This window comes from Octodon degus, unplaced genomic scaffold (assembly GCF_000260255.1).
Source record: "Octodon degus isolate 3935 unplaced genomic scaffold, OctDeg1.0 scaffold00047, whole genome shotgun sequence".
Taxonomy (NCBI): Eukaryota; Metazoa; Chordata; class Mammalia; order Rodentia; family Octodontidae; genus Octodon; species Octodon degus.
Genome location: NW_004524623.1, coordinates 14,566,167 through 14,581,970, shown reverse-complemented (window position 1 = coordinate 14,581,970; position 15,804 = coordinate 14,566,167). Strand labels below are relative to the sequence as shown.

The following is a 15,804-nucleotide window of genomic DNA, read 5'->3' as shown; positions in this document are numbered from 1 at the left end:
AAAAAAGAATGAACAGTCTAATTAAAAATAGTTTACTCAGAAGTTGTACTGTTATTAACAAAATCATAACTTTCACATTACTGCAAAATTGTGTCACCTTCCACATAGTTATTAGTGGTTTTTAAATTCATGTTATTAATTCAGATCTGTGTCCCAACTGTGTCATAGGCAGATGTAAGCGAGTTCACAGCTGTGACTTTGCATGTTCTGTGAATAGTTTATTTCTGTGGCCTCATGCAGAAATGAGAGCAGCCCAGCGTCTTTGTTTCTGAACCTCTGAGGCTTTTCTGTTAAAATTAAGTGATTTAAGAAAAACATATTTTAAGTGCTTAATTTAAATAAATACTAGACAGTAAACTAATAGTAGTTTATCTATTACAGAGAAGCAGACAAACATTTTAGCATCTCTTAAAACTATTAGCATTAAGCCACATGAACAAACCAATTAACAGAACAGTAACTCATAGTGATTAACCATTCATAGATAGCAAAAATACTTTTTTTTTTTTAGTTTATTGGTGAATTTTAGATATATACAATGATTATATTCATCATACGGAATTTGTATCTGTGAATGATATATTTTGATTGTAAACACACTTTATAAGCCAACTGTTTTTAGAATATTAAATATTAACATATAAGTTATTAACATTAGGATACATTAAAATGTTTTAACTTGTTCTGTAATTTGACAAAAGGCTGTATTTTTGGATATTGTCCCTCTAGATTATTCTGAAAGGGCTTAAAGAAGCAGATTCTTTTGATCTTATGTCTGTGTTTAAATGATAGATAGGCAGACAATCTATGAAATATATTTAATACACTCAAAAATACATTATTTACAAAATTTAAGAAGCAAATGCACAAGTTATACTTAGCAAATATCTTTAGTATTTTAACTATTAATAACAGAGAGAGAGAGAGAGAGAGAGAGAGAGAGAGAGAGAGAGAGAGAGAGAGAGAGTCAGTCAGTCAGGACAGATAGCTCAGCAGACTAAAGTACCTGCTTAGACAGAGCACAGTGGCTGGGGCTCAATCCCCGGTGTGCCATGCTGGCCCCGCCCCTGGAGCATGTGCCTGTAATCCCAGTGCTTGGGAGACTGAAAACAGGAAGGTCACTATGAGTCTGATCTATGTAGTGAGACCCTGTAGACTCTGTACTAAACACATTAAATAAATAAATAAATACATAATAACTCAGAAGTTATACTTAGATATCCATCTAATTTTTAACAATTACCTCTTCACTGTAAACAAAATGTGAAGCACTGGAGAAATACAAGTTAATATCCAAAAATACACTGATTGCTTTGTTTTTAGCTGAGGAAAAATAACTCAAAAGTTCTAATTAATACCTAGAATACATCTAAATGTGCTGTAGTAGAAAGTTCTTTTTAAAACCTGTGAAAGGTTTTATGGGGCTTTTAGATTTAAATATTTACACTGACCCCAGTGAATTATTTTTTAACTGGATATGGGATAACCAAAAGCAAACCACCCTACATGATAATGCCCACAAGTAAATGCACTTGGAAGACTGTAAAGGAACTTTATTGGCCGAGAGCATTTGAAATGGCAAAGCTCAGATGACCTAGAGAGACCCAGAAACTGCAGGAGGAAATGCTGGCCTCCTATCAGTGACCTTTGGCTTGTCATTCCAGAGTTGAGGAAGTTATTACCCATGTGAACACTGCCCCAGCTCTTTCAGGAAAGCAGAATGTGCAGCGTGGTTGGACAGTGTTCCTTACTGAGACACGAGGGAACGCATACAGCAAAGCTGTCCTCTCCTTCTCATCCACTCAGGAAGGAAGCTGTCAAGTGGACCTTTGTTAGACAATAAGCAGAAACTCTTCCACCGCTCCCAGTTCTCACTGTAACAAGCCATGGGGCACGAGATGTCTGTTATCCAACTGGACTTCTCCTGAGTAGAATAACCAAGGAGAAGCTACCAGTGTTTATAAACTACGCTTGCTCAAGAAAACTGTCCTGAGAGATTCTGGAAAAAAAAACAACCCAAGAGTAATGTCGACATAGCAAAGAGACCACCAGAGGGATAAGACCTTCCACCGTCACCTGCTACTCACCAGAACTGACCTGTGCGGGACTTCGCCCCGTGGAGCAGTCAGGATATTAAAAGTATAAACCATTTTGCCAGCTCAGCCCTGCCCTGACAAGGCGTATGGGGCCAGGGATCAAGCTGCAGTCCCTGTGCTTGTGTAAGTTTGCCTAAACAGGCACTTTAGACCACTGAGCTGTCTCGCTGGCCCTGCCCTTACTCTTTTAACCAATATTTGGCAATAGTGAAACACTGTTTCTTAAGATCCCTTCTGCTGCTGCTAGAAACAGCCTTTGCATTGGCCAGTGCTACGTGACATTTCTGAGAAGCTAAAAACCTTAAACTTTTAAATAAAATAATGACCAGCAAGAACTATAGTAATATATACGCCACATTTCCTCAGGAACCACCTACTTGGGTCACCAAGACTCCTAACAGATTTAAAATGTGAGTTACATTCCCTTCATCCTCTTTAGTCTGTCTTATAATCTTTGCAAAATTGAAATTACTCTTCCAAAAGTCAAACAGCTAAACTATAATTCTGACTGACTAACACAGGCAAAACGCATGGTAACAGTTGAGAGGACGTCTATGTTACACTTTTTAAAACATTTCCTTAAGTCACATAAACAGAAAAGCATTTGATTTCATACTTTTTAAATTACTGAGTACTTATTTTTAAATTAATGTGGCACCATAGAAATGCAAATACATATATAGACATCACATATATTACACACACATGCACACCAACACTCACAAAACAAAGACTTAAATTTGTCATTTGCCAGCCTTTTAAATAACACTATTAGGATGGCTTAATCCTAAATTTTGTTTTGTTTTTTTTTGTACCAGGAATCAAACTTAGAACTTTGCACCTGCCAGGCAGGTGCTGTGCTGCTGAGCTATATCCCCAACCCCTTAATCATAAATTTGATACCAGAAGGAAGGGTTTCTTATGGTAGCCAGCTGAGAAATGTACATCCCAAAGGAGATTGTTTGCCCTGTAATCTGAATGTGAATTTCCTACAGCTTTGTAATTTTTCTGCCTTAACTTCTGATAGGTTTTGTTCCAGAAACCAGACCAAACATGGGAAGAAATTGCACTGAGATGGTTTAGGAGGCAGTTTATTTACAGTAGTGGGCTTGACTGGGATCGTGCCCAACAAGTCAGCCCTGCCCAGTCAGGTTTGGGGACTTTTATAGGGAAGACAAGTGGGGAGGTACAAAGGCAAATTTGGCATGTTATGATTGGAGGGTTATATGACATCATGGGTTGCTAGGGGGCCTTAACTATCTCAAGTTACATGGCAAGGCCATCAGTTAAACAAGCGTGAGTTACGCAAAGGAGGTAGTGCCCGTTATAGTTCAGGTCACATTGCAAGGCCATCAGCTACACAAAAGAAGTAAGAGAGGGATTTTCACAAAGCAAGGGGTGTTCTGCTATCAGGCCTGCCAGACATGTCTGCTTAGCCTCGGCAGGCATTTCTTTAATTTTTTTTTTATTTCTTCCTTCATTTGTAGTGCATGTAAAAGCCCTTACTCGAGGTTTGAGGACGTTTTTCTCTGTGCTAACATTTATGCATAGCCAGTCAGAAGTTTACACATCGTGTCTGTATGTTGCTCAAGGCCTCTAGTATGGAAAGAAGAAGCCAATTTAGGAAAGCTGCTCCCCACCAAGAAAAACACAAAGCCAGGCCCTCTGTAATCAGACTTCTCCATTTTTCCAGTTAAGGAATCATAATGACAGGAGACAAAATCAATGTCCAGCAAAGAGAAGTTTTGACAATTATCTTTGAAGCACAACTGGTTTAGAATGAACCAAGGACTCTTAGTCAAAATGGAAAAATGTAAACCCATGAGGCAGCACACCCGCATCAGCCACATAGCTGTGTGGTGGGTGGCACATGAGGCTCTTGCTGGTACTTGGCACTAGCTCAGGAAAGGACGAGGAAAGCCCTCTGGAGGTGCCAGGGCCTACCCTGGCGAGGCCCGTCCACGACTCTTCTCAGGGCAGATCCATAAAATCAGAGTGTCCAAGCCCTGCTGTATCATGATAAAACCACCTTGCCCTACCCCACAGGTGACTAAAACTTTTCCAGAGAGCCACAGGTAGCATCTGCACTTTTTTCCCGAGCAGCTTACAACAGATCTCCTCAAGCGCCCCACCAGTGTGTCGCTCTTTAAATGACCTACTCCAAACTTTCTTCTTGACAAATGCAAAAACTTTGAACTCTCTACTGGCTCACCGTGAAGCCTCATCACAGCTTGCAGCCCCAGATGGCTGGCGCGATTCCAGAAACTCTGCCACCCATCCTAGAACAGAGGTGCTTATAGAGGAGAGAAAGAAGGGGCCGGGGAGTGGCTCAGTAGAGTAAGCGCTTGCCTGGCAAGCACAAGGGCCTGAGTTCAATCCCCGGTTCCACTAAATAAATAAATAAATAAATAAATAAATAAATAAGAAGAGAAAAATAAGACACAAAAGCAAACCAAAACAAACAAGTACTCCAGACCAACAAGTGCCTGGACATTGCTTCTACCTCTGATTCCTGTCGGTGCTCCAGAATGACTGGGGTGTCTAACAGGAAGGCCCTGACCTCACCTCAGGGGCCCTACTGATCAACCGGTGCCTCCATATGACCTGCACTAGGTCCCATATGGCCCCAAACAGTGAAGGTCCTCATCACACTGCCAAAAAGCACAAGAGGAACGTCCAAATGGTGGAGACCGCGGGTGCCCGGACTGCGCCTTCAGCAGGAAATCAGGAGGACCCATTTTTTTTTTCCATTCACCAATAAAATATTTACAGGCTGCTAAGGCCATGAACAGAAAAGGAGGGAAGTTCCCAGGGTAAATGTGTTCCCAGTGGCTGTCAAACATCCTGAGCAAGGGTTCTGCCAGCCAAGCGCCTGCTGGGATGCACAGCTTTCCCAACCCAGGACTCTCCTCTTGACTGGCTCGCCAGAATCATTACCGGAAGCTCAGGTTCATGGACCTGGGATCATTTGCTTGCCATGGACCAAATCAAGGGTCATCATATATCTTGGTTTAAAAAAAAGAAAATACGACTCATTCCAAGCTATCTCCTTGGAGAGGGAGGGGGCCATTTTCCTCAAATCAGCACCTCCTCATGTACAGGTGGGCGAGGGTCTTTTACAGTAAGGGAGCTTGCTTGCTTCTCATCCCATCCTCTTGCTTCTCATCCCATCCTCTTCAGCTCCTCTTTCCTGTGGCTCTAGCCTCCTGGGGCCAGGATCCACATATTCTGTCGCATATTTTAGGCGAGGGAAGGAGGGGGTATTGGTTATGTGCTTTGCAGGAGGAAGTCTGGGGAACTCTCTTATCTCTAAAAGAATAAGAACACCTGACTTTTAAAGTTCCTTTCTGTAGCACTAGTTACAGGGGACAATGTGGCTAATCCTGCACATTATGCAAGTAAAGATCACACAAAAGAGCTTCCACTGGTATTTTTTTTTTATTCATGATTCTTTAATTAATCATGAAGTTGAGTATCTTTGAGCATATTTTTGATCTTGTATTTGTTCCATCATTATCTTTTTTAACCTATTGTCTATTTTTTTCTGCTGAAATGTATTTCTTAATGTGGGTAGTCCTTTGTCCATCGTTGGCATATTAATCTATTGTGATATAAATGATAAATATTTCCTCCTGCCTTAGTGTATTATTTTATTGATTGTCATTCTTATGAAGTCAGATTTGTCATTATTTCTCTTCAGGCCATGTGCATATTAGATACTGTTTTAAACAACATGTCCTTACATCTAGATTGTTCTTTCAAAAGCTATGTAATTATTAAATATTTCTCACTTCTCGATGGGAAGAACAGTTACAGATTCTAAAAGATACTATAGTGAAGGTAGAAAAGAGGTAGTAAAGGTAAAAAAGAGGCTGCTTTTCATGAATAATGAACTATGAAAATTATCTTCAAAGCTACAAATGAATGTATGTAGTGACAAAGTTAAGAATCATCATGTTAGGGCCAGTGAGATAGCTCAGCAGACTAAAATGCCTGCTTAAGCAAGTTTAGGCAAGCACGGGGACTGCAGCTCAATCCCCGGCACCACATGCTGTGCCAGCCCTGCCCCTGGGGCAGGCTGAGCCTGCCACAGAGCCCAGGGATGGTGATGCATGCCTGTAATCCCAGAGCTAGAGAGGCTGAAAACAGGAGGATTACTACAGATCCAAACTGTATAGTGGGACCCTGTAGCAACCAAATTCCTTTTAAAAAAAAAATAATAATAATAATAAAGGATTATCATGTTATAACCGAAAACCATTAACAAATATTGTTAATATGAAGCCAGATGACACATATTGTTAATATGAAGCTGGAAGACATTTATAACTTGGACATATAGCAAAAATTTTAAGTCATAAGAATGTAAAAACCAGGTGCATCTTGTTGGTCCTTGTTGTCCCTGGTTAGGGCTGAGCATTTGATGCTGCCCGCCCTTTCTGAAGCCCTTTTGTTCATGTCACAGCCTCCTGGGTTGTTTTCCTTCTCTCTGGCTCCTCCAAGATTCCTCCGGGGGCCTGGCTGCCTTATTCCTCCTTGTGCCTCAACTATGCATGCTCCTTAGATGCTTCCTGGATCTTGTCTTATGAAGCACCATGTCCTGACCTCTCTCCTTCCTCGGGCTTCATCTGGGAGCTAGGTGCTGCTAACGCGTGGTCTGCAGCCGATGCCTCTCCCTGGGGTGCCCCCAGGAGCCCAGCATGTCCTGGACATCTGCACTGGGCCCAACATCGCCTTATCTGGATGCGTCCATTACCTTCTTGCGTTTTTCTTCTCTGATCTCCATCCTCCCCAAACCTGTGGTTCCTGCCACATTGAAAAGCGAGATTGCTAGCGTCTGAGCACAGCTTTCAGAGGGCTGTCAGGGTGGGGTGGACCCCTAGGCGTGCCTGGGCAGACCTCAGCCGAGATGCTCTACCTCCGCAAGCCTCAGCTTTCTTAGCTGTAAAGTGGAGGCAATCATTCCACTACAAAGAGTTGTCGAGAGAATAGTCAGAGAATTGTGTGTTGCCAACCAGAAAGAATGACTCAGCACACGCAAAAGGTTGAACATCTCCCGCCCAAAATACTTGGGAGCAGAGGTTTTTTATAGTTTGGATTTTTTTCAGACTTGGGAACATCTACACATAGATAATAGGGTACCTCGGGGTGGCTGCCTGCTCTAAGCAAAAAAGTCATTTATGTTTCATATACGCCTGGTAGACGTAGCCTCAAGGCGATTTATATGATGCTTTTAATATTTTTGTGCATGAAGCACAGCGCTGTGGTGTGGCATTTTCTGCTTGTGGCATCTTGTCTGTGCTGAGAACGTGCTGGACTTTAGTGTTTCAGGTTTGGTACCGTGGGGCACAGCTGCTCAGCCTGTACTTCTCTGTGAACAGTAGCTCATTCGGGCAGGCTAGAGCTAGAACGTGAAGTCTTCGAGCCTTCAGCTTGGTCACTGTCATACACACGCAGTCTGCAGAGTCCTATTAAAGCTGCTCCTGAAAGTGTCTTGCATCTGCACACGTCCTGCGCATCCCCACTAGACCCTGGAGCCCTTTTGTCTCACAGTTCAGCACTGCTGTCCCTTCCTCGTCACTGTCCTCTGCTAATCCAGCTGCCTCCTCATGTACACCCCTGCCTCCATCCGTCCATCCTTTCCCACTCCTGACCCAGGCCCTTCCAGTGCAGGGGGACCTTCGCAATAACCACTCCTCTTGGCTGTGAGTTAAAAGGCAAATCTCTTCATTCAATCTGCAAAACCCTTTTAAAAAATAGTTTTGTTTCCATGCCTACTTCTGGCTTTAGAATTGAAGCATCATAATTGGCAGTATGTTTTGCAAAATCTTACTATAAAACTAATTCAAGTTTATTATAAGAAATTTGAAAAATTAAGATGCAAAAGAAGAAAAAGCATACCTACAATCCCACCACTGTCATTGTTTTATCCTCTGATTTTTAGTTCATGTATTTATACATCCTCAATCAAGTAAAATTTGTAGCTTTGTTGGTTGGGATTTTAAAAAAAAACATTAATCCAGGTGTATTGTTCATGCTTGTAATCCCAGCACTTGGGAATACTCAAAGGCCAAAAAGAAAAATTAAAGATAATTCTTAAAGCACTCATAAATGCATCTTTGGGGGTGGGGAGACAGCTCAGCGGCATAAGTGCCCGCCTGGCATGTGCAAGGGCCTTGTTTGATCCCTGGTACTGCAAAAAAAAAAAAAATGCATCTTCGTTTATAGTAGCAAGGCCTGCTGGTGACTTATGTCTTCAGTGCTTCTCCCAAACCCCCTCATCTCATTTGCTTTATGCCTGTGTTTATGAGTAGAAATGCAAATATGTTTCATTCCATTTTAAAATAGCATAATCATTATCTCATAACATTAATATTTCATAAGCCCCAGCTTATGGCGGCACTTTAGTGGTGACAGTAGTCACCACCATGCACTGTCACCACTGTGCACAGCATGTGACTACAGACCCACATGGTCCCCCTGTGCCTGCGTCCATCCACTCCAGCCCTGCTCTGTGTCCCCATGGAGACCATGGTGTGCGGCTGTGTGACCTTCCTCACCCGGTCTTCCCTGTCATTAGCATTTCTCATTTTTATGAATAATGCAGTTACTGTTTTTGTGTATCAGTCTGTGGTCTATGCTTTAAGTGTTTTCCTAATGAAGGCTACTAGGAATTTGTATTTTAAAAGTTTTTAACAGTTTGCCAGTTGCCTTCCTGAAAGGTTAGACCAATTTATGAGGAGTGATTAATCGTAATGGGAAGGAAAGGGGTGACATTTCACGAAGGTGACATTTGAGCTGGATCTTGCAGGGTGAGCGGGCCCTTCCAGAAGAAAGGTGGGGTGGGCCGGACAGGCCCGGTGCTGGAGGCTCTGTGCTTTTGTGCCGACTGGCGCCTGAGCTCATCCTGGACTGGTTGCATGGTTGGTGGCCAGAGCATTGTTGTAACACCAAAGAGAAGGTTAAAATGCTGATCAGTGATTCTGCTCTGTCATAAACTCAGGAATGAAGCCTTTTTGGAGTTCTGTGACATTTATATTAGGCTTTTGTTTGTTCACTTCCTCAAAGGTGAAAAGCCCTCAGGGCTCGCTATGACTAGCAGACTCCGCACACCTCTCAGGCCCAGCTGCGCCTCAGAACCGCAGTGTGCGAGGACCTGCCGTCTCCCACCCTCTGGTTAATCCCGAGAAGGAAAGTAGCCCCAACTTGTGTTTGGTGCAATGTATCTCTATTTGCATAAATGAAACCAAAAGCTATTTTTAAACCTGGGATAAGTTCCAGATGCCCAGGAGTCAAATTCCATAGTAGGCAAATCGGCAAGGGGCGAGGGGTGACAGCCTTTATCTGAGCACCGTGTCCCAAGTGCCCTCCTCCTGGACTAAGCCAGGGCTGCAAGCCCAGGGGACAGGGGAAAGCTGCAGGAATCACAGCGCGCAGGGCCCCCGCCAGCCTCTGCAACCAGGCCCGCAGCTGGAGGCATAGGGCCAGTGAGACTTTCACACTGGATGTGGAAGAAGGCAACCTGTGAATTGTAAATTAATGTAACAAGTGCTGTCAAAGCGCCTCAGGTTAAGCAGAATTCTCATTTTCCGTCTGATGTGTGCTCTGCCATTGTGAAGCATGGGTCTAGCAGGCTGGCATCCATGAAGTTTGTAAAGTATGAACTTAGCCACCCTCCCTGCTATGAAATAAAATGAAGAGAATTAGAGAAACCTTAATTATAAGCTGTTTTCACATAAGTTGTGCTGTTTTGCTTTTAAGGATGTATGATAATGAGAATAGATAAGGCAAATAAATGATCTGGCTTTGATTTTTTTGTTTTTGCTTTTTGGTTGGTTGCTTGCTTGCTTGCTTGGTTTTTGAGAAAGGGTCTCACTGTGCAATTCAGACTGGCCTTAAGCTCACTCTGTAGTCCAGACTAGTCTCAAATTTGCAACGATCCTCCTGTCTCAGCCTACCAAGTGCTAGGATTATAGGTGTGTACCACCACACCCAGTTTAGATGATCTGTTAAATGAGATTTAATGGATAACAAAGGGCCAGGGATTTAGCTCAGTGGTCAAGCACCTACCGGGCAAATGCAAGGTCCTGAGTTCAACTCCCTGAATTAAAAAAAAAAAAAAAAAAAAAAACCAGGATAACTGAGAAATCTTTACCAATTGCATTAATACATGAATGTGTTTAGAACAGCCTTAGTTGTAGACAGAATTGCCCTGGTCAGGCTGGCTCTCCAGGCCTGCACATCTCTAAAGGGAGCTATGGAAGCACAGGTGCACTTCTATACATGTAGCAGTGCGGCCTTAAACGTATCAAAGAGTATTTTTCTCTGTACTGAAAGATCACAGCATACTTACTCTATTACGTTGGATACTTAGAAAGTAGGTGTATTAAATACACTTTGTATGGCTTTATGTTTCAGATTTATGAAAAGTACTCTCTTCCCAAGGTTTGTTTTGCAAACTTCTTTGCTACTGAGGTTATTCCACGCCCTGCTTTTTTGTTCCTGCCTTGTTAGCCTTTTCCCTGGACCTAGCAAAGGCTTATATTTATGTGAGATGGGAAGGCTTTGTTCTTTTTTTTTTTAGTACAGGGTCTCACTACACATATCAGACTCATAGTGATCCTCCTTTATTTAGCCTCCCAAGTGCTGGGATTACAGGCACACGCCACCATGCCTGGTCTCAATTGCCCTCTCAGCGTGCCCCAGGGCAGGGCCAGCATGGCACTCCGGGGATCACTCCTGGTCCCTGCACCTTCCTAAGCAGGCACTTTGGTCCACTGAGCTATCTGGCCGGCCCTGGTTTGCTCTTAATGCCTTCTGTTCTACTCTATGACAGGAAGGCTGTAACTGGCTATGTAGAAAATATGGGCATGGGCCATTGGACCAGGTACAGCCCTTTTCCCAGCATGGGCTGCCAACAAGTGAGACCCATCAAAAAAGGGGAGTTTGTCGTGGCCTTAACTGACTCCCTGCAGACCTCCGGCTGGGAACCATGGCCCTCACCTGTCACCCAGCACTCAGAGACAAGAGCGTGGCCAATTCAAGCCCTGCCTGGGCAACCTAGTGACTTAGCAAGACATTGTTTCAAAATAAAAAGTACAAGAGGCTGAGGAAAAGGCAGAGGTTATTTGTTCAGTCCTAGGAACTTAAAAAAATAAAAGGCTGCAAGTGAGAACCAGCAACAAAGCCATTTGTTTCCATTAAACACTCAAATGCAGCTGATCAGGAAAATAACTTGCATTTGGCATGAAATCACATTGCTACTGAGACTGCCATGCTAAATGGATTTTTATTGTACTGTTGATGGAGGTGGTTTCTATTGTCATTGCACACAGCTTGTAAAGTTTTGTCCTGGAAAGGCGTTTGTGTAATTTGGTGCTCTTCCACGAGCTTCCCCTTTGTCGCAGGGCAGGCCCGAGCTCTCTTCTTCTTTATCATGCTGTGGTTCCTGTCGCTTGACTCCACCTGTTGCACCAGCACTGCCCCGCCCTCTGTCACATAACCTTTTCCCTCCAAGCTCCTAAATGGCAGGCACTGCCCCACAGCACGGGTGCCGTGTGCAAGGTCAGCCTCTGGGGGTGCTACACTGAGTCACTGATTGATGTGTATTATGGTCAACATCAGGGCACTTCTTTTTTTTTTTTTTTTTTTTTTTTACCATTTGTTAGCATTTTAATGAGCCCCCTGTCCAATAGCTTCAAGCCACCAGGACACAGGCCACCCCCACACACACCCTTAATCTTCTCCTTAGCTCTTCTGCTGAAGAATTTGGCCTTCATGATGACAGGCTGCTTGGGAGCTTTCCCTTCCCAAGATCCTTGTAGTAGCCCGATCGCACTACATCGATGTTGGGAGCCGCTCCAGTCTTGGTTTTGGCAGCACTTACTCGTGTCTGCTCACTGACTAATGTCCACACTTTATCAAGGTTGGCAGCTGGGCAGAAGCTCTGGTTTCTCTTTAAGCAGTAATGCCTCATACCAACCTTCCCAAAGTAACCTGGGTGAGATATGTCAAAGTTGATCCTGTGATGACGCATGCCCCAGTCTCCAGGTGCTTGCTCATGCGGCCATGACCATGGCTCACATGGCCCTGAAGCTTCCTGGCCTTCCTTAGTCTGGAGGGCATGTCAGTGGCCGAGATGAAAAGGGAAAAGTTGAGAAGGATTTTTTTTTTTTTTGGGGGGGGAGGGCTGGCTCAGGCTGCCTTAAGGGCAGGTCTGGTAAGGCAGGTGGAGCTGGGGATCAAACTAAGGTATCCTGTGCCTGACTGCATTTGCATGAGCAGGCGCTTAAACAACTGAGCTAACCAGCAGGCCCCGTGGGCACTTCCTCTGGTCATAGTACACTGAATGTCTTTGTGCCACGCCAGACTCACGAGTGTTGGAAATGTGCGCCCTCTTCTTCAGGTGTACCAGCTGCGTGGCATCCCCAAGCTTCTGCAGCTGCTCAAAGTCCAGAATGAAGACGTCCAGCGAGCCGTGTGTGGGGCCTTGAGAAACCTGGTATTTGAGGATAATGACAACAAGTTGGAGGTCGCTGAGCTCAACGGGGTGCCCCGCCTGCTGCAGGTGCTAAAGCAGACCAGAGACTTGGAGGCTAAGAAGCAGATCACAGGTACTGTGTGCCCTGCTTCAAAGGGCAGGACACAGGCGGCCCCGCCAGATGTGTTAGGTCATGTGTTTTTCTTAAATTTCCTGGAATGGATGATTGACGGGCTCATTGTTATCCCAGAGATGGTTTTAAGCCAACCTTCTTACCTGCTGGCTGAGAGCCCAGAATCAAGCCACGTCTCAATTATTTTTTCTAAAGGGGAAAATATGCTGAAGCTTTTGCTTAAATTTTTAAATAAAAGCCCTTCTTTAAGACTTCTTCCCAAGATTCATTATGTGAAACTTCTGCACACATTCCCTCACTCACAGCCAAGTTTATAGTTTGAGGATGTGTGGAGTCTTTAGATTGTCCTGGTAGCTGCAACATCCTGAAGGAAATCGCAGCCAGTTTTTTTCATTATTTACTCCACATCCATTGCAGAGTAATTGTGCAAGGTAGGAGGAGACATGGAGAGTCCACTAGTTCTCCAGTGTGGAGGGTCAGTGTGAGAAAACTACATGCTCCATCTTTAATGCTACCTTCCTAGTTCTTCTGACCTCCAATACCCAAAACAATAGAAGAAGAAGAGTGGCTGAGTATGTGTAGTTCCCTGTTTCACAGTTCTGTTTACGTACTGGTATCTCCTTTCTGCACAATGGCTTTAGAGAGTCGAGCTATTTTGAATAGCATTAGAGCAGCGGCTGTAGTACTGTCTCCTATAAGCGTGCAGAAGGGGCTTGTTACACTGAAATGAACTGTGCCTCTGGTAGACGAGATGGCTCTCGGCGGCCCCGGCACACCCACCCTCCCTGCTGTCCCACTCTAGGCCCCGCACACATTTCCAACTACAGGCAGCTGGTGGGCACAGCCATCTGTTGCCACCTCGGGAAGCCGATGATTATCTCCAATAACTCAAGGGACACAGAAACGTTTTTAAATTTAGCTATCACAGATACTTCAGGGTTTAAGGTATTATTGGCTATTAAATCTCAGTTTTACAGTCAGAGAAGAGAAGCCTCAGAGGAGTTAATGCCTTTTTTATTTATGGTTTCTTAATTAGTACATGTTTGCAGTGCGTTTTACAGTCACCTTGGGGAACGGGTACAATATACAACTTGCTTCCTTCTTTTAAATCTCCCTCTTCTGCCCCCTTCCTCTCTCCTGCTCTAATTCCTCTTTCCCCAGTTTCATTTTTATTGATATTATTAATCTGTGGCACAGATAATAATAATAAATTATTATTACTTATGACACATAGCGTTCACATCCATGGAGATTAGTAAGTTCCTGTACACGGCGGAACTTAGGTCTGCCTATGTCCCGCCCCTCCCCCTCACTCCTCACCCCTCGCCTTTGGTCTCTGGGGCTCCTGCCATTCTTCCCCTTGTCTCTGACCTCTTTGTTCTTAGCCCTATGCAAACGAGAGACAGCATGCAATATTTAAGCCTGTGTGTCTGGTTTGTTTCACTCAGCGTCATAGTTACATCAAATAAGCTTTATTTTTTTTTAATTTTTTATTTATTTGTGTGTGTGTGTGTGTGTGTGTGTGTGTGTGTGTGTGGCCAGCTCAGCCCACCAGGGGGCGGGGCTGGCTGGCATGTGGTGCTGGGGGATTGAACCGCGGTCCCCGTGCTTTGCTCAGCTTGTTCTAAGTAGGTGCCCCAGACCACCGAGCCATCTCACCAGCCCCCAAATAAGCTTTAAATAAAAACAATAGTAGTCAGCAGAGCTCTGTTAAATGCTTTACAAGAAAACACACATATATGTTGCACTTTTGACTTTTACATTCATCTTTATCTTTTCTATAAAATCTTGTCACTATGTCTCACATAGAACTTGCATTTTTTTTCTGTTTTGGTACAGCTTTCCTATGCTGTGGGTTGAACTCAGGGCCTCATACGTGCTAACCATGTGCGTTCCCCCTCCACCCCCAGCTGCATCTGCAGCCCCTATTTGGACATAGGTCAATTGTATAGGACAATAGGAAAGCTGTCCCACTCTGCCTTTCTTGTTTTTTGAGGGTTTTTTTGTTTTTTTTCAGAACCAGGGATTGAACTCAGGCCCTTGCACTTGCCAGGCAAGCACTTATTCTACTGAGCTATCTCCCCGGCCCAGTCTGCCTTTCTGCCAGCATCCTGCTTGTCCCCTGGGTGCTTTCCTTTCCTATCCATTATGTGAAAACATATGTAGGTATTCAGAGTGACCTCACCCGCAGGGCTGACATTTACAGAGCGGCTGTCAGGTATCAGGCACTGGGGATCACAGCTCGAGGAGGTTGTTGATTTTGTTTTTACATCTACTAAAGATGAAAGTCTGTGCGCTAGCTGCCCTAAAAATAAAAGCCCAAACCTCACATTTAGAGCCCCATATATTCCTCATTAAAATGTAATGATGAACCCCAAGAAAACCTCAAACAGATGCTGCCGACGTTTACAGTAAGGAAAGGTGCCGTGAAGGAAGGCTGTCTCATAGCAGGGTGTAGCTCCGTGGTAGAGCACCTGCCTGGTGCGCGTGATCCATGGCTTCCAACCCAGAACTGCAAAGGAACAGGAAGACTGCACAGGCCTTGGATGGGTGTTGGGAAGGAGCACGCAACTTTCTTTTGACAAAGTAAACTTAAGCACAGCAAAGAGGTAGAAAGAAGCTGCCGGCCCTGGTGAAGAACCCTGGAACATACAATGATGGGAGTTAGCGGACAGGACTTAAGAGAGTTCGGGATGGAGAGTGCTTCCTACTGCATACAGCCACCAGGAAACTAGAGTCAGAGAACATTCTGTGATACTGGTGCTGTGGCAACCACGACGGGCGTCATTAGATAATCTATAGGGCTGATACATGCCACTGATAGCAGGAGCCAAACTCCCTGGGCATTCACTGTGTGTTAATTGGACTGAACTGATACTTGGACATTTGATACAAATCCTCCTAAATGACTCACTTTAGCTCTGAAAATAGAAGAGCTAAATAAATGCTTTCTGGCTCTCAGAAATAATTGTAGACCTAATAAAAGCACCTTTCTCTGTCTTTGTTTAGAAACACAAAGTAAGTAATCGTATATGTGTATCTCTTTTTTTAAATCAGCCTATTTGTTTTCTTTCTTTCTTTTTTTTTTTTTTTTT

General features: G+C 44.0%; 1 protein-coding gene across 1 annotated transcript in view; it reads left to right on the top strand.

Moving 5' to 3' along the window:
- Positions 1-15,804, top strand: part of Pkp2 (plakophilin 2) — an 82,054-nt gene that overhangs the window by 33,807 nt on the left and 32,443 nt on the right. The window contains exon 5 of the mRNA XM_004632191.2: positions 12,502-12,709. Coding sequence (XP_004632248.1) covers positions 12,502-12,709 — 208 coding nt within the window. The remainder of the gene's footprint in view (positions 1-12,501; positions 12,710-15,804) is intronic.